The 19,101-nt window shown below is 36.5% G+C and overlaps 1 protein-coding gene across 2 annotated transcripts in view; it reads left to right on the forward strand.

The window, feature by feature from the left end:
* The first annotated feature begins 1,069 nt into the window (after nucleotides 1-1,069).
* Nucleotides 1,070-19,101, forward strand: part of LOC134804384 (uncharacterized) — a 36,928-nt gene continuing 18,896 nt past the window's right edge. For both annotated transcript variants that reach the window (XM_063777428.1, XM_063777425.1), the window contains exons 1-4: nucleotides 1,070-1,237; nucleotides 14,018-15,691; nucleotides 15,875-16,036; nucleotides 18,687-18,885. In XM_063777428.1, coding sequence (XP_063633498.1) covers nucleotides 1,189-1,237; nucleotides 14,018-15,691; nucleotides 15,875-16,036; nucleotides 18,687-18,885 — 2,084 coding nt within the window. In that variant the 5' untranslated portion in view covers nucleotides 1,070-1,188. The remainder of the gene's footprint in view (nucleotides 1,238-14,017; nucleotides 15,692-15,874; nucleotides 16,037-18,686; nucleotides 18,886-19,101) is intronic.

A 19,101-nucleotide genomic window follows, 5' to 3' on the forward strand; every position in this document is an offset into this window, starting at 1 on the left:
TAAAGCCGCAACAGTGTTAGTTCTGTATCACAAAGAAAACTTTATCTGGCGGTGTCCAATAACAATTTCATTATCAACAATGTACACGTAACAGCGGCAGTGGAATTTAAGACACAGGAATATACTCTTTTCGCATTATAATGCAATGACACCCTTTGGCCTTTCGGTTGCCGCCATTGCGATCACACGAAATTATCACCTTGTAAGCTAAATAACCGGACGAGTGTGAGTCGAACTTAGGACTTAGGACCAAGGCTTCCGTACAAATTTAACAGCTTTTTTTACAAATTTATAGTTTTGAGATTTTTTTCCTGTAGGTACTTGTAGTGTAGAGTCGGACCATGAAAAGTCTGCAGCGGATTTGATAGCCCACGCAGTGCAAATGTTATTTTAAACATCAAACTTCTATGAAATTATGACGTATAAATAACACTTGCACTGCGTGGGCTATCAAATCCGCTGCAGACTTTTTATGGTCCGACTCTAAGAACATATTACTTGCCAAATTTCATAGTTCTAGGTGAACGGGAATTAGGTACCCTATGAATTTTGATTACCTTGAGAAGGTCAACATATACATTTTTGTGGCATAAGCGGCCGTATCTTTTTTTTTGCTTTAACTTAGAAGTTTGATTTTTTCACAGATTTAAGGGACTGTAAACCTGAGTATATGGTTTTAATTTCAATTCGATACTTCCATGTGTTCCCGAGATAAAGGGTCTGGACAGACAAATGGACAACAAACATATAAAGGTTCCGTTTTTTCCTTTTGAGGTAGTTGAGGTACGGAACCCTAAAAATGAATAAAGTTTCAATTTCAATTGCTGAAAAAATGAACACAGTAAGAATATTACAAATAAATAATAGACTATAATTAACACCATTATTTTGACTGCCATTTGGTTTATAACAAATAAATAATATGTATAATTAATAAATATATTTAATATATTAAATATATTTATTTATTTGGATTTTAGAATAGCCAATATACCCATCGCGTGTACACCATACATTCGCACAAATGATAGCCTATCATCTGCCCATACAATACAAACACGACAGTCTACTTCCGACCGGCGGCGTGCGCGCATTAAGTTCGCGTTACTCTTTCATTCTTCCACGTTTCATACAAACTGTTATTGAATACTTGATACCATTTATTGTGAGGCAGCTAGATATGTTAATATGAAGATTTGGATTTTATTTTTGTGTGCACTCGTCGTTGGGGCTTCAGGTCGGTACCTAATTGTTTATTTTGGTAATTTGAATGCCGCATAATTAGTAATATGGATATTATTACTAGTAGTAGGACTAAGGAAATGTTATTTAGCACTTTAGCTATACTTATGTTTTATGTTCCTATTTATGCGTCTGTGTTCGCCGGATTGCGCCAGCTGAAACGAACATTTCCTTATTACCTACATATATACCGGCAACACATTAGGGCCGTGTTTGTCCAAATATTCATTTTGCATCTTCTACGAGTCCAAGTACGAAGTGAAGTTGTTGACATTATATTTTACAAGTTTTTATGCCAGCTGATAGTTATTTTTAGTTGCAGAAAAAATATTTATCCCATAGACTTTGTATTGTACCATAGGGTAAGTGGTCAATAACTGGTGGCTAGTTATAGAAGGGTGGCCAGTTATTGAAACCTTATATTAAAATGAATTCTGTTTACAGGTGAATAGAATTCATTTTAAGTTTAGGGTGGCCAGTTATTAGCCGGTGGCCAGTAATTGACGATTTACCCTATGTTGTATTAAAAGATGCTAGCTAGAGCTCACTGTAGCTGACAAATAAAATAGTAATTCTACTTGAATCAGTTGACGACCGGTCTGGCCTAGTGGGTAGTGACTAGTGACCCTGCCTATGAAGCCGATGGTTCCGGGTTCGAATCCCGGTAAGGGGATTTATTTCTGTGATGACACTCGGGTAGTTTAGTGTTGTTTTATGCATGTCGCCGTTGACATTTGCTGGGACGTTAGTCTTTCCGTGACCACAGCTGGTGCAACTCAGCTGAAACGTCGGAATTTAAGGTAAAAACAATGAAATTATATCGCGGTAAACCCGTTTACATAATTAAATATGTGAACAAAACGAGAGAGTTTAAAGTGTGGGGCTTAGTCAATTTGTGTAAAAAATATTTATTTTATAATTACTTATTTTCAGAACATAAATAGGTATATATAATAGGTATTTATCAAAACACACGATAGGGACTACTAAGTACTTAAGACAAGCAGATGACAAGCATTTTATTTCCATTCTTTCCCATTTATCTATCATAGAATAAATACATTCAATAATCATCTAACGTTTGTTTAGAATGGCATTAGATCCACTTGTATATTATTTTCCGAAATGATTACCTGTACAAATATCAGCTACTAAATAGGTAATTGGATCGATCTTGTTGTCAATAAAGGAAAGATAAAATTTAAACGGGTCTCTGCATAATAATGTAGGTCAAAGTCAGAAGGTATTATACATCGAGAGTAGAGTAGGTATGTTATGTCCTACCTTTCATTGTTTTGCTGTGACGATAATTATAATATTAGTAACAAAATGCAAGTACATACATCTAAATCTATTACCTATAGTTATTTAAACATAAATTGTAGAATACCTACCTAAACAAAGTTTCGCTGTAAATAAGAGTAGGTACTATTGACCTGCCAAAGGCCACCACAGACTACTACTTACTTACGTACACATATATTAAGTACATGTTTCTTTTGTTTATTGATTGTCTTAATCTGCAGAATAGGTAAGTGCATAAACATGCGCTATTTATGAAATACATTTAAAAACATTTATAGCGTTATAAAGTTGCTTAAATAGGCAGTCTCCAAACGAAAATTACCCGCTTTATCGGTAGAAAAATATTAGGTAAGAGTAGGTCCGTACCTATTGTAGGTTTGTAGGTAGGCAATTAAAATAGTAGGTACGTACCTATTGTAGGCCATCCATACTAACCACCATGGGCCATTGTTGTCTTTCGAATAAATAAATTGAATTGATTTGAATTGTATCGACAAATCCTTATAATTCAGCTCTTGAAAACGAGACCATATCTGAGGAATTTGACAAAAATCACAAGAAGTACTACCTAATAAACTATGCTGAGTCATAAAAACTCAGGGTGATTCTTATTCTTATGCATTTTTTGTGTAACACGTAAGAATAGCATGTATTTTTGTGAAAATAAGTAAACTCTATATCAATATACTTAGCAATTTACCTCTAATCCTTGTTCTACAACACTGTTTAAAAATTGTATGGATTTATAACGATTTTATATAATTTTAAACAACATATATTTTGTGATTAGTTTTCGCGTCACCACCGCGCGTGGTAATATAAACATGCAGTACTCGTTAGAAAATTATCTTTACTACTGGCAGCCTTATTAAAGTTTTTTTAGAACAGCAACACTGTGTTGTTGTCAGGTTTACAAATGGCTGAAGGGAGAAGTTTTGTCAAAAATTATTTATTTGTGTTCATTTGAAAAAACGGTCAACCTTAACGCGTCACCGCCGTGTTAGAGTTTTAAAAGTAAGTTGCTGTTTCACGTTATTGTTTGTAACATAAGATATACCTCATACATTGCAGATTAAGCTAATTATTTAACATTTGCAAAATCAAAGGAAATGGTTATGTAATATCGAACATGTTCCAAATTATCACGACCGTGGCCTCAAAAATCTATCACCGCCACGGACTTTTGAGTCCACGTTCGTGACATATAGACACGTTGTCGTGTCATATTCTTAATTCGTTTGATTAATTTAGAGGCATATGCACTTTTCAGAAATGCATTTTTATTAGCTACAGATCATTTGCTATTATTGCCCGATTGCCAAAGCAAAAAAAAATGTTTTTCGCTTGTATGTATGTATGATTTGTATGGAATTCTTTGTCACGCTCTACAGCCTTTATAGTTTGACGGATTTCAACATCTGAGCTATCATTAGGTTTGTCGTAGTCATAGGAGTGACTTAGGCTATGTTAAAATAACTATATAAATCAAAATAGCCGAGTTGGCCACCAAAATGCCGAAATGTCACGACTGGGGGATACTTTGTCACAACCGTGTTTATGTACTCATTTTATTTACCTTTCCTGAGGGTATTAAGCTTGACCATATGAATCATAAAAAGCATTTTTTTGATTCATATGGTCAAGCTCATATGTGAAAAATTAAAACGTTTATGAAAAAAATTTTTTTTTGGACACAATTTAAGAATCACCCAGTTATAAATAAAATAAAATAAAAATTCTTTATTTCAGACCAAAAGCGATCCATATTTTGTTAGTAACATTTTTAGACTTAACACTATGTTAGTAACCTATATCTACTTAGACCTACCTATGACTAGTTCTGCCCAGTACTTAGTGAGCGGGCAGTCGAGGCGCTCGTCTAACGCCCTCAGCATGCTGTTAGTGCTTTTTGTTAGTGCTGTTAGTTATGTATCAATTTCGAAAATAATAATAATATATTTATATTACTTATAACACTTATTAGTAAACATGTGGAAATTAATCACGCACTGTCAAAATTAGGGCTTAGTTACTTGCGCAACTATGCGCAAACATCAAAATTATCAAAATTAAAATTGTACCCATTTAGAAAATTAGTAAATTATTACAAATAAAACCACATGAGAAATGAGAGAAGAAAAAATAACAAACGGGTTATAAACTCCACGTAATTACTCTGGTCAGTTTTCAATAGAATACTTACCATTTTTAGTTAGGCTTAATCATAGCTTCATTAGATAGGTACTATAAAAAGACAAATTAATCACTTGTTATTGTGAAATGGGTAGTCATATCACCTCTGACGTAGTGGTCGCGGCATCTAAGTAAGCATTAATATAGTACCTATCGGATAAGACCGCACTTCAAAAATAACTATCATTCCCTAAATAATGAACAATACATTTATAGTCGAGGGTGGAAGCCCTAAACGACGGCGTTGCATGAACAAAAGATTTCCTTTGGCAGGATTGGTCCTTAGGACCCAAGGATGGATTTAAGAAGTGGAGCCACCGAGATTTTTGATGTAAATTTTTAGGGGGGGGGGGCTCTCAACTTTATCTTGATATCTATATCATTTTAGTTACTAGGCCAAGTTTGGTATCGTTTTCGTATAAATCGGGGATGCCGAATTCATTTATGATATCATTCCGGCACCATTCCGAAGTAAAAACACATAAAATATGAAAAAAATACTTTTTTTTTTATTCCTCTTCACGCTTAAACTGCTGAACCAATTTAGTTGAAATTTGGTATAGAGATGGTTTCAGTCCCAGGGAAGAACATAGGATACTTTTAATGTAAAAAATAAGCCCTAAAGGGTGTAAAAAGGGAGGTGGAAATTTGTATGGGGATTCAATAACCGCTGCACCGATTTAGACAAAATTTGGTATAGACGTAGTTTGAGTCCCGGGGAAGAACATAGGATAGTTTTTATTAAAAAAAATCCCTTAAAAATGAAAGGTAAGGTGTAGGATTGTATGGGAAATCAATAAACGCTGAACCGATTTGGATGAAATATATGTCTACACCTTTAATTTAGTTTAGTTGAAAATGATACTAAACTTGACTTAGAATCTAAACTTAAAGAATTATTAACCTCAGACGTCGCAGACGCTTAAACTAATTATAATAATTAGTGTCCGACCGAAGGTTCGGTTTCGGTTTCGGTTTCGGCCAGTTTCGGCCAAAAAATCATGTTTCGGCTGTAGTTTCGGTTTCGGCCAAAAAACGGCCGAAACTTACGAAACGGTACTTCGGACAAAGACCAAAAGTTGGGAATAAGTAGGACAACAATAGGTATTAATACCTACATATACTGATTCATGTATAGGTACAGAAATTAATTGGTTTATTGTAAAACACAATTCCACTAATGAGGGTGCCACTGGACGGTCGACGCAGTCTTAAGAGGCTGTCAATACCTATAACGCGCACACTGTCTAATTGTATCGGAGTGAATGAGATAGCACTGTCGCATGTTACTGGGCCCTGGGCAAGAGAATAATAAGAAAACTCATCATCTTCCTCGCGTAATCCCGGAATTTTTGCCGAGCCGTGGCAATGGGAATGGGAGCCTGGGGTCCAATAGACAACTAATACCAAGAATTGGTGTAGGCACTAGTTTTTACGAAAGTGACTGCCATCAGACTGACCTTCTAACCCAAAGAGTAAACTATGCCTTATCGGGACTAGTCCGGCTTCCTCACGATGTTTTTCCTTCACCGAAAAGCGAATAGTAAATATCAAATGATATTTCGTATATAAGTTCCGAAAAACTCATTACCTATGTAGACAGATACCTGTGACCTTCGGATTGAAAGTCGCACGCTCTTACCGCCCGAGTCGAACAATGTCTTTTTCACACCACCTATTCGGAAAAGAGCTTTTTCTTCCCTGCTAGGAGGGATCAAAGTGGCACTTTTCCTCCCTGCTAGGAGGGATCAAAGTAACACTTTTCTGTTCTAGCACACTATTTTTACATTTTTTTTAGCTTAAATAATCTGTTTAAGCATCAGATTGTGTCAACACTATGATTTTTTTATTTTCCTCATAGTTGATGTGAAAAGCAGTATGTGTCACACGGTATCAAAATTATTTCGTCTTGGGCCTTAACACTTGAATCCCTCATTACGCTCAGGATTCTACTTTAGAATCCCTCACTACGTTCGGGATTCTGTTGTAGAATCCATCGCTTCATTCAGGATTCAATGTACGCCCTTGACGGAAATATATCATTTTGATCCCTTGTAACACAAACTACTATTACGCTCTTATTCACTCACTTATTCAGTAATTTTCCTATCTACCTCTAATGGCAAATTTTAAGCGAGGCTAAAGGCTTCGCTCAACTAGTGCCGCAAAGTTGATTTTCTCAATAGTTAATATTTTACGGGGCTGAACAGCTGACTATTGGTTAAAACGAAGAAAAAAATCCTTAAAAGTGTCCCCGGTACAGTTTTTCATACGAATGCTCGACCTTAGCCTCACTTTTTACCTCAATTTACCATTGATTTGTGTTCCACATGTCCTCTACTTCAGCTTCGCTGCGCCATGCTCGGCCTGCGGTCTCGCTTTTTAATACAATGGACATTGGTTGGAGTCTGTGCTCAACTACTTATCCTGAAGCCTGAAGCACGGCTTTGACTTCGCATGAAAGTTCGCCTCACTGGGGCACTTCGGACTTTTAGGCCCAGGTGAAGATCGGTCCCGGCCTTGCGATATTGTTAACAAAAAAATTCGCGCTCACTGCGCTCGCGTTTTTGGTTGGTTTTTTGGTTGACCCTGTATCTACATGTTAGCTTGACTGATGAATGAATAGAGTTAGACCAAGAAAATCCTGCAATGATTTTGATAGCATACGCAGTGCAAGTAGTGCAAATGTTATTTATACGTCATAATTTCATAGAAGTTTTGACGTTTAAAATAACACTTGCACTGCGTGTGTGTGTTATCAAAATCGTTGCAGAATTATCTTGGTCTAACTCTAGTAATTTTCTTAAAAAACTGCTTAAGTAACATCAATTTCAAGGACATTGGGTGTTGACAGCCCCATAATATGTGTGTAAAAGCGGTTTTATGACATTTTTTCAACGATTTTAACCAGTCTACAAAAGTTTCGGTTTCGGTTTCGGTTTCGGCCGAAACTAGAGCCAAAGCCGAACATTCGGTTTCGGTTTCGGTTTCGGCAAAAAAACATGTTTCGGTCGGACACTACTAATTATAGCCAGCCTTTTATGAATGTAGTATGATACCTTAGAGTATGGTGCTTTACGCACACTAGCGTCCCTTCCCCTCCCCCTGACCCAACCCCCCCTTTTTGCATGAAATATGTCCCGGTTCACAGTTTTTTACATTTTTTGAGGAAAGTATACATTTTAGGAAAAAAGTGTCAATGAAAGAAATAATCCTTAATAAATTCTTAATAAAAAAGGTCATATCCATTTTTATTTATATGATGCACCATATTCATGTATTAGCTTGTTAAAATTCGAAATAACATAGTTTTTACTTAGGATTCGAAACTCATTTATTATACACAATGTAACACGAGGAATCCGAATAATTTTAACAGCGTACTCCTGATCATATTTAGAGACAAAAATGTACTATATTTTTTTTTTAATCCTGCTAGTTTCAGAGTTAATACCAGTTAAAAAAAAAACAAGTTTTTATTGTTACATAGTGCAAAACGCCTTTTTGATGGCGATGTTGCTACTATGGGACGTAGTCTAAATATCCTTATTGATAGATGTCAAAAAGTGACAAGTAACACTTTGCAAAACCTAAGTTTTACGAAAAAAAAAAGTGAAAATCCATTTTGGGTGACAAGTTTACCAATAGCATTTACTTTTTATGTACAAATACATTCAAAAAAATTGAAAAAAAAAAACAAACCTAAAAATATATTTTTGGTGAAATTGACCTAAAATGTATACTTTCCTCAAAAAATGTAAAAAACTGTGAACCGGGACATATTTCATGCAAAAAGGGGGGGTTGCGTCAGGGGGAGGGGAAGGGACGCTAGTGTGCGTAAAGCACCGTACCATAAGGTATCATACTACATTCATAAAAGGCGGGCTATAATTCGTTTGTCTTGCCCATACATTAGAACACAATTTAACCGAATCAAAATAAGACCCACTTCCCATTATTTAGTTGAGCTGAAACTTGACCTGCATAATTACGTAAGTTGGGTGACAATGCAATATTATGGTACCATCGAGCAGATCTGATGATGGACATAGGAAGTGGCCAATAAAATAACTAAAATGGCGGAAATCGTCATATGAGTTGGTAGCTTGGTACCTATAACTAATATAATATATGTCACAAGGTAAATATGTAAATATAATCCTTTTTCCTTAAATAGATTAAAACAAGCGCAAATGTTACAATTTTAAGTAAGTAACTTGTTTTGATCAACATTACCACGTTGTGATACATTGTTAAAGTAAAAGTCAGTAACCGTGCCTGGTGCCTAATATTATTGTTGTTAACTAATCATGTAGGTATATTAGTTTTGTTGTAGTTTAAGGGGTTTTTTATAATGTATATTAGTAGGGTAATTCGCCAGTAACTGGCCGGTTTTAGTAAAACTGATGGCCACCCTAAACTAAAAATGAATTCTATTCACCCATGGTCTAATAAAACATGGTCTTCTATTCCCAGAGTGACACGGGCCTACGTCACAATAACATTGCCACTTTATTTCAACATAACATGTTACATGGGTACATTATAGCTATGGTTAATAAGTTAAAATATTTCTTTATAATTGTATAATTTTCGTTTATAATGTATTTTATCTTAAATTTTACAATAACACGTCATTTTTAATTATTCGTTAGCAATATCTTCCGATTCACGAAAGAAATTTCAGACGTTCGGGTAATTCTGTTTACATTACTGGCAACACAGGATAGCGCTGTCACATTTGACAATTCGGATCTAGATAACTTCATGCCCTGGCCGTCATTCTTGTCGAACGCGTGTTAATTGTTATTTCCTTCTCGCTCAGTGTCAGCAGTCGCAGTGTTTTCCAAACTTTTCACGTCGTAAGCTTGGTAATTAATGTGTAACTGTGAATTAGTTTTTTAAACGTTTGTCTTGTATAGATAAATAAAGTTTAATTTAATACATTAGATTTGTTTTATTTTACTATGTTTCTACATGAATAACTTAAAATTAATGCCGTTAAAATAATTTTCACCGTTGGTTAAAATTCTCCCACATTTTAAAGTTTGAGAACCTGTAAACAGCATGATGACGTAGGCCCGTGTCAGTTAGGTCATACGCGAATCTCGGAATAGAGTACCAGGCGGAGTATATTATTATACCATGTATTCACCTATAAACAGAATTCATTTTAGTATAAGGCGGCTAGTTATTGAAAGCTGGCCAGTTACTGAAACCTTATACTAAAATGAATTCTGTTTAAAGGTGAATAGAATTCATTTGGTGGCCAATTACTAACAGTGGGCAGTTACTGCCGAATTACCCTATGTGTTTAGCACTGGTGGCCTAGCGGTTAGAGCGTCCGACTTTCGATTCGAAGGTCGCAGTTCTAACCCCGGCTCGTACCAATGAGTTTTTCGGAACTTATGTACCTACGAAATATTTGATAATTACCGGTTGCTTTTCGGTGAAAGAAAACATCGTGAGGAAACCGGACTACTAAAAACTAGTGCCTATGTGAATTCTTGGGATTCGTTGTCAAGCGGACCCCAGGTTCCCATGAGCCTAGCAAAAATGCCGGGATAACGCGTGGACGAAGAAGAAGAAGAATGTATACTAGTTTCCAGCAAACTCAGTCCCAATTTAAGATCACTGCTACTTATTCCATGAAACGAAATAACTTCTAAAGGGGCCCACTGATTAACAGTCCGCCGGACGGTATCAGCCTGTCAGTTGTTCGGAACTGTCAAAATTTTGTTCTAACTGACAGGCCGATACCGTCCGGCGGACTGATAATCAGTGGGCCCCTTAAGTAGTCAACGCTTCGATCCCCTGTATTACCATTATATTTTTCTCTATCAAATTTTGTTTCATTACAAAAAAAAGGCACGTATTTAACCGGTCAACTAATTAATCGAATTTAGGTAGTTTAAAAAAATAGAAATGGGTACTAAAATTAATAGTTTGGCAACAAAAACGGAGCCTTAAAATATATCAATATGAGTTGTATTTTAATGCTGTTACAGCTTTTGATTATTTTTAGGCAGGTACCAAGTATTTATTTGGCAACTAAATTATTATATTGGAGACCATTTATGAAGCACATTTTCAAAAGAAAACGGCTATCTATTAATTCATAAATGAAGTTCTTTTAAAATATTTTGTTTGGTCATTACACGGTCAACCTAACACGCTCCTCCTCGCTTTGCTCGTCGTCGCATCTATCTGTTGACTCTAGCAGAACACAATGGAAACTATTGAAATTAGTAATTAAAATTTTAAAGATCTAATGGTATAATGGCCATTAGGCGTTTCATGAATATAAATTTCGACTATAAGTATACTGACCATTACGTATTGGTAAATTAATTTGAAGTGTTTTGTGTAAAAAGTGACCAATATTCATTAAATTTAACTGCTTTCGTGTTAAAATACTACCTAGCTGAAACGACATGCTCAGTTATGAGTGTTATGACTATAGTTGATTACTTAGGTGTGAACAACTAGATGAAAACTAAATTTTATTATGATCGCTTTACAATATTAGATGCCAATTTATTATTTTAGTCGCCAACCTATCACTATAAGTTCCCTATAATTTTTTTGGGTGGCTTGATTTTGCTGCCAGTTTTTTAAATAATATGATGCTTATATTTGAGGCTAATATATATTTTTTGGCGTTAAAATATTAATGCACAGCCAAATTATATTATTATATGCCCAATGAAAGTTCCTGTTTAATATTTTAGTTGCCCGGTTAATAATAAGCCCAAAAAAATATACATGTAATAATATGTGCTTGGGTCTGACTTCGCACTCACTTCGCTTTATCATATTATTATGCATAAAACGTATAGGAATTACCTACAAAACGTATCAACTACCTACTTATCGTGATTTAGTTCGTTTCAAGTTCAATATCGGAAATTTTGGTTTGGATAAATAACAGTAAATAAATAATAATGTAGATACTTGACGATGGCCGGTCCGTAACCGGGTGTTGATGTAAATTTGCACCAGTTATCTATTGACGTCACGAACCACGTGCGTTCCTCAGTCCACCTAGTAGTTCTAAATTGAATCTAGGCCTAACCACCATAAGGCGCCACCGCACATGAGCCCTTTCATAAAAGAGGCCTCAAGAAATTAATTGTAACTATCCGCTCTTAGATAATCTATAGAAGGTTTGACGTCAGTTGATGATGAATCTCATGAATGTTATTGCGATCATTTTGATACAATATTTAGTTACAGGACAACCCAGTTGTAAACATGAATGTTGAAGGATTTAAAATGCTTACACTAGTACAGTCAGCAGCAATACTACTTAAATATATATAGGGATAAGCATTTAAAATGACTGGCAAACAGATGCCTACATTACCTACAGCAAAACCATAAACTCCGATTCGCGATATTACTTAAGAACCTCCTCTCTAGGGGTTTTTTATAATGAATTTTTACGTTTTAATCAAGGGCAAATGCCATGTAATAAATTAAGTTCTTACATAAAAACTAGACTTGGTACCTATATTTGTTTTGCAAAGGCAGTATCAAACTAAAACTAACTAATATTTTTAGAGCAGGTAGTAGGTACATGCAAAACGTTAAAGCCTGCGCGGCGGCCATATCTTCCATCGAAAGTTTCGCGCGGCGTGCCATTTCTGTTTTTCATTCTAATTTATAAATCATAATCTTTACTTCAAAACTTTTAAGTTTTTTAGGAACGTAATAAATAAAATGCGTATTACAAAAAGCACATTCATGAAACTTGTGGCGCACTTCTTTGAAAACAATACATTTACAATGTTGTTTTAAACCTAGAGTCACGTAGGTATCGGTCGAAATTGAAAGTAACCTTTCGAATTATAGTCTGAGCAACATAAGATATGATATCTAAGTACTTACTTGACAGTTGTGAATTTGCCTATATATGCAACTAAAACCTACCGTTTATCTGATAGCTTTAGCTTCGTAGATATAATAAGAGTCAATTCCTAGCTGTCAACATATGAATTCTTACGTTTCGCCGACTTTAATGTGCTTTATCAAACTACACAACGGGACTTAATCGCGTATTTAAGTTTTAAGATTTACCTCCGACGTTTCGAGGACGGCGTTGTCCCCGTGGTCTCGGAGAAGACTGGCTCAAGTTGACATCAACATCTTCTAGCCGCGCGAGTTTTTCGAACTACCCGCACTTGGTCTTGTTTATCAGTTTGAACGTTTTGCGCACTAGGGATGTCACTCTGTCGACACACAACACTAACGATATTCGATTTATCGACTGTCGATATTCGTTTCCGCTTACATTTACTAATGACTGGATTCCATGTGGATGAGATCTTAAAACCCTCGTCCCGATTAAAACATTGCAATTTTAATCGGGACGAGGGTTTTAAGATCTCATCCACATGGAATCCAGTCATTAGTAAATGTAAGCGGAATCGAATATCGACAGTCGATAAATCGAATATCGTTAGTGTTGTGTGTCGACAGAGTGACATCCCTAGTGCGCAAAACGTTCAAACTGATAAACAAGACCAAGTGCGGGTAGTTCGAAATACTCGCGCGGCTAGAAGATGTTGATGTCAACTTGAGCCAGTCTTCTCCGAGACCACGGGGACAACGCCGTCCTCGAAACGTCGGAGGTAAATCTTAAAACTTAAATACGCGATTAAGTCCCGTTGTGCAGTTTGATAATGTTTAATAATCGTGAAAGTTTAAATCAGTGTTTAATGTGCTTTGTTTGTAGACGGCATGTACAGTGGCGTTCAAAAGTGCATGGATAGATGTCGACCGTAATGTGTTAATATGACGGCTGAAACATGTGCATGCACTTTTGAATGCCAGTGTACAGTAATGATAACAGTGAGTCAGTCAGCTGACCCTGAGTGTCACTGGACAGTGCACAGGTCGCAGTTATTAGGTTTACCACTTGATATGATAATAACTGTGTCATACATACTTCGTAGGTATACTACTGGGTGACTTTTAACTAAACTTTGGTCTTGTTGCCATGTTTTTACCATTTCCTTAACGAACAGATGCCCTGCTGACTTGATTATTTGGTTACCTATTATAATAGTTATTGAAAGCCCGTCAAAAGTATACTTTCGGCATGTACGACTTCCTGTAGTCTGTCAAGCGTTAAGCAAGAAAACATAATTTGTTAAATTTTATATTAAAGGAAAAAATGTAAAAAGTTACGATTCCGGGAATTTGTTAATTATAATAAATTAATAGTAAATATTTAAATCAAGGAGGAGTTTTATAAAGTTGTATCTTTTTACAGCCCAGAGCGATGAGTCTGCTGGTGATTGGGATGATGACTGGAAAGAGTATGACGACGAGTGGTTCAAAACAAGACTCGCACAACTTGGCATTTACAATGACGAACAAAAAGGCTCTGCAGAAGATAGCGACTTTGACGATAGTGTCGCTATCGAAAGAGAACATGATGAAATCGATAAAATAGTGCAAGAAGATATAAAAAAATACCAAAAGTTAGATGACGAAGCAGAAGATGAAGGTAAAATAAATGATTATCAGTTCGAAGACAATAGGTCTGAGCAAAGCAAAGAACTTAAGGATGATGCTAACCCGATTCGTGATAGTGATGATGGAAATAATAAATATATTAAAAGTCATTTAGAAAGTGAAAATGACTATGAAGACAGAGCTGAGCCAATTCGTGATAATGGTGATGGAAAAGATCAAGATTTTAACAGTCATTTAGATAGTGAAAATGATAACAAAAGTATAGCTGAGCTAATTAGTGACATTGATGATGGAAATGATGAAGATGTTAGTCAATCAAAAAGTGAAAATGACTACGATGACTATGCTTTATATGGTGGTGATGATTTAGAAGCAAATCTTTCAGATAATGAAGACTTGCAAATACCAGAACCGAAATATTCTAAAGATGACAGCATTGTTCCTCTTCCACCTCCTGAATCGATTGAAGAAATCAACCGAATCATGGAAGAAGCACAAACTATTATTAAACAAGAAGAAGAAAAACCGAACGATTTTGCTGTCGATGATAAAATTGCTGAAGTAAATAGCAACGAGTTAAATAATATAATAAAAGAAACGAACGCTATATTGGAGGAAAGCCTAAGACCTAATGATTTTGCTGAAAATGAAACAAAAGAAAAAAATCTTGACTTCGTTGGTGATAATGAAAAACAAGAAGAAGTTGAAAATGTGAATCAGATTAATATTGCCAGTAAAGAAGAAGTCAATGATACTGATTCTAGCTTTAAGGCGGAAGAAGATGATGATACGGTTGATAATGTTTATGAAGACTTGAATGAAGACTTAGACAAGTTATTTGAAACATTGGATAAACTTACCAAAAGCGACAGCAAGGAAGACGAGAAACTTAAACCCGCTGATGTTGATTACGCAGTAAATTCCGATGAAAAATTAGACGATAAGTCTGATTATGAAAACATTTTTGACAGCAACTTATCTGATCTATTTGCACAACACAGCGAAGATGATACTCTAGCTAAAATAGAAGCTAAAGGCAGTGAAAATGATGATGACGAACCGATTAAATTTGCAGCTGAACAAAAAAAATCTGAAGAACTTTTCTTGGAAGAAGTCCCATATATCAACGATGCTTTACTCTCTGATGACAAAAATGACGAAAAACCAAATAAATCTGTCAATGTCGATGAACTATCAGACGATCAGCTAGTAAAATTGATGAAAGATTTTGAGATCCAACACAGCGACGTATTCGACGTTGTAGCTCTTTCAGATGACCATGTTGTCAATGAAATCACTTTAGAATATGGCGAAACTAAGGTTATCACATCAGAAAATTATCCCGCAGGATACCCTACCAACAGAGTTGTGGATTGGATTGTCACTGGCAAGGGACAGGGCATCGAATTAAATGTGACTGACTTAGCTGTGAATAGTGCCTTAGGGGACTACCTCATGGTCAAACCAGGTTAGTAATTTCGTCTTCTCTTCTTTTTAGCCTAGGATCTGATTTTAGGATTCACATTTAGCTATATTTTGTAAAGATTTGGGATTTAAAGTATGTAGCCAAATGTTTCACATTTTTCCCATCATCTATTTATATCCGTATTTCCTAGTTGAAGTGTATAATACCCTATTTTATTGATGGCAGGTCAAGTAGACGACAGCGGTGCTGAAGGCATCATCTTCTCGTACCACCTGAACGAGCCACGCGCCTACCGCTTCTTGGACGTGGACAGGATTTTCATCCGCTTTGATTCCAAGCTAGGGATGAGCTGGATGCGAGGATTTAGTCTTACTCTAAAAGTAATAGGTAAGTAGATCTTAAAATCTCATAACCGTAGTGATTATAAATTTTTGTGAATAATTGTAAGACTCAGACGACATCAAAAAGATTAAAAATATACTTCTTAAGTTTATTTTTTTAACCTAGTTGTTCTTCCAGTCTGTTGCTAGATGTTTTTTAAAGTCGCGCTAATCGACCAAATTTTACTTGTAAAGAAAAATGCATGTTACTTAACATAGTCAGTCGGTACTTTGTTTTGTCTATGTCTTCTAGAAATCGTTTTTCGCATAAGTCATCTCGGATATAGGATGTTTGGTATCAGTGCATTCAGTATGATGTCCTGAAGACAAATAAATATATGAGATGACAAGCGCGAAAATGGTGGGGCTAGTAACTGTGACGTCATAAAGTCAGCAGTACCAATAAAAAAATATGAAATGAAAGGGCTTGTTGAGTAGATTACAAATATACATATAACATACTATAACATTTTCATTTTCATACAACATAATAACTTTTGTACCGCCGACTTTTGACGCCACAGTTACTACCCCCATCATTTTCGCGCTTGTCATCTCATATACCTATATGTATTCAGGGCATCATACTGAATACATTGATATCATATTTAGCTTAGATGACTTGAACAGAAAGTAACGTAAAACCTAATTTACCAACCTACTATTAATTAATTAGCTTGCTGGTTAATTGAATTAACCCCACAGTCATAGGCTAGAAGTTTGTGACTTCGAGCGCCGAACGCTTAAGAACGCCAAGTTAAGTGTTTTTTTTTTACATTTTTATCTTTTGACTTTGGCCATAATTACATTTCTATGGAAATCGTCACTCAATCCCCTACATATTTTTCCAAAAAAATGTATGACTGCCTGCTTTGTAGTGATACTTTATAGAATAAGGAATCCCTAAATTATATGAAAATGATATATTACTTGCCCTAGTTGCTAAGAGCAGGAAAAAATATAGCATAGATTGGACCTGGTGATCCGACCCTTGCGCCTCCCTTTTTGGGGGGTAGGCACGGTACGATCTCAAGCTACCTGGCCAAATCAGCTTTGTTTGACCTTAGGGACAATGGTGCCAAGCTGCATCGCCTGAGACAAAAATGCACACTCACTGCACTTACTTACCCTACGAAATCAATTTCAAAAAATTATAAATTTTGAAAGGTTTTATTTCTGAAACACCTAGATGTACAGAGACAATTCTAGTCTCGTACTGTAGCCAATCTAGTCCACTTTAAAAACGCTCTGAGAAGGCACTATCAAAATGTAGTCCTTTAGGGTTATAATCGCCCAATTCTAAAAGAAAACCGAAATTTTCGCGGGTTTTTCGATATTTGACAAAGTTGCGTTCGGCGCTCGAAGTCACAAACTTGTATTATTCATTGGGCCAACATCATAAATAAGTCATCATCATCATCAACAGCAAAAAATCAGAACTACCGGATTTGACGCAAAAGAGCCAGGTTACAAAATTCGACAAAGTTACTGGATTAGATAGTCTAACTGCGGCCTTAGGCTCAAATGCGTCGGTCATTTGTCAAAACTATGTAAACTATACTTACGCATTTAATTTTTTTTTTACATTTATAGGTAGGTAAATTAAATATAAACTGAAATAGATATATTATCATACACTAAAGAAAAAGCAACTAACACTAAGTCCACCAGTGACCGAGGCGGGAATCGAAACCGCTTAAAAAAAACAAAATATTTTAATAAAAATAATTTGATTTGATCCCTAGTTGGATGTATAAAATATATATGTCGTAGTCCGATCGTATAATCCGCCGTATTACATTACGGCTAGCCGTTATCAAAAACAGGGGCGTTTTGAAATGCGGCGGTTCGACGATTAGCCGGATTGTCATTGCGATACGTTCTTCAATAAGGCGGCCAACGTTTAGCCGCATCGTACTACTATTTTAGATTGTAGAGTGACCAGTTCTTTCGGTCGCCTACGTAACCGGAGTTTGACAATGTTTGCAATTTAATTTATTTTTACCATGGTCCCACCGCACTACATGTGTTTCTTTTCCAAAACATTTCCTTCACAACTTAAATAGACGGAGCCCCGCAAGCGGGGCTCCTATTTCTGGGCGGTTTGCCCTTCGGGCATCTGAAGCTACCTAACGAACCTAATCTACTTACCTACCTACGCTTTTTTCCCCAAAGTGTAATGTTTTCACGGACGTCTCACTAAATCAATAGGTAGGTAGGTTAGGTTCGTTAGGTAGCTTCAGATGCCCGAAGGGCAAACCGCTCAGAAATAGGAGCCCCGCGAAGCGGGGCTCCGTCTAGTTAAGTTGCGAAAGAAATGTTTTTTGAAAAGAAACAGTCCGACGAACTCCAGATTTGATGGACACCCCAGCGTTTGTCAGGCAGCGCCACGGGTGTTAAAAATGGGAACTAAAAACTGTCAAAGCGGCGGCTAATGACTCGCTGTATTACATTACGGCTAGCCGTGTTGAAGAACGTATGGCGCCGAATACATTCCGGCGGATTCTCATTCAGCCGCATTCAATCCGGCTAATCGTTAAACCGCCGCATTTCAAAACGCCCCTGTTTTTGAAAACGGCTAGCCGTAATGTAATACGGCGGATTATACGATCCGACTGCGACATATATACATATTTTCAAAATAACATTCTCCCCAGCTCCTCCGGCCACGGAGCCAGAACCCGAGCCGGAGCCGGAGCCCCTGCTCCCCGAGCCCCAGCACACCCTGACGGTGCAGCTGGGCGGCTTGACCCTCGCCGAGTTCGAGCACGTCAGCGACCAGTTCCGCCAACTCGTGGCTGACATGGCTACCATGTATATCAACGCGAACGGCGTTGAACCTGGCTTGAACACCACGTGAGTTTATATTTCGATACTAGTAACTAAATACTAAGTAACTTGGTCCACTTTGATATGTTAGGTTCCTTTAATTTTCTAAAATTTCTTCAGTTTTTGTCTTCAACACGTTTGTGGTATCAACATCCTTGATCATTCGCTAAATTTATAGTAGGTACCTACACAGGGTGACCTTAGCCATTGGACACACCCTGAAATCCCACGTAGGGTTAGAAA

This window comes from Cydia splendana, chromosome 2 (assembly GCF_910591565.1).
Source record: "Cydia splendana chromosome 2, ilCydSple1.2, whole genome shotgun sequence".
Taxonomy (NCBI): Eukaryota; Metazoa; Arthropoda; class Insecta; order Lepidoptera; family Tortricidae; genus Cydia; species Cydia splendana.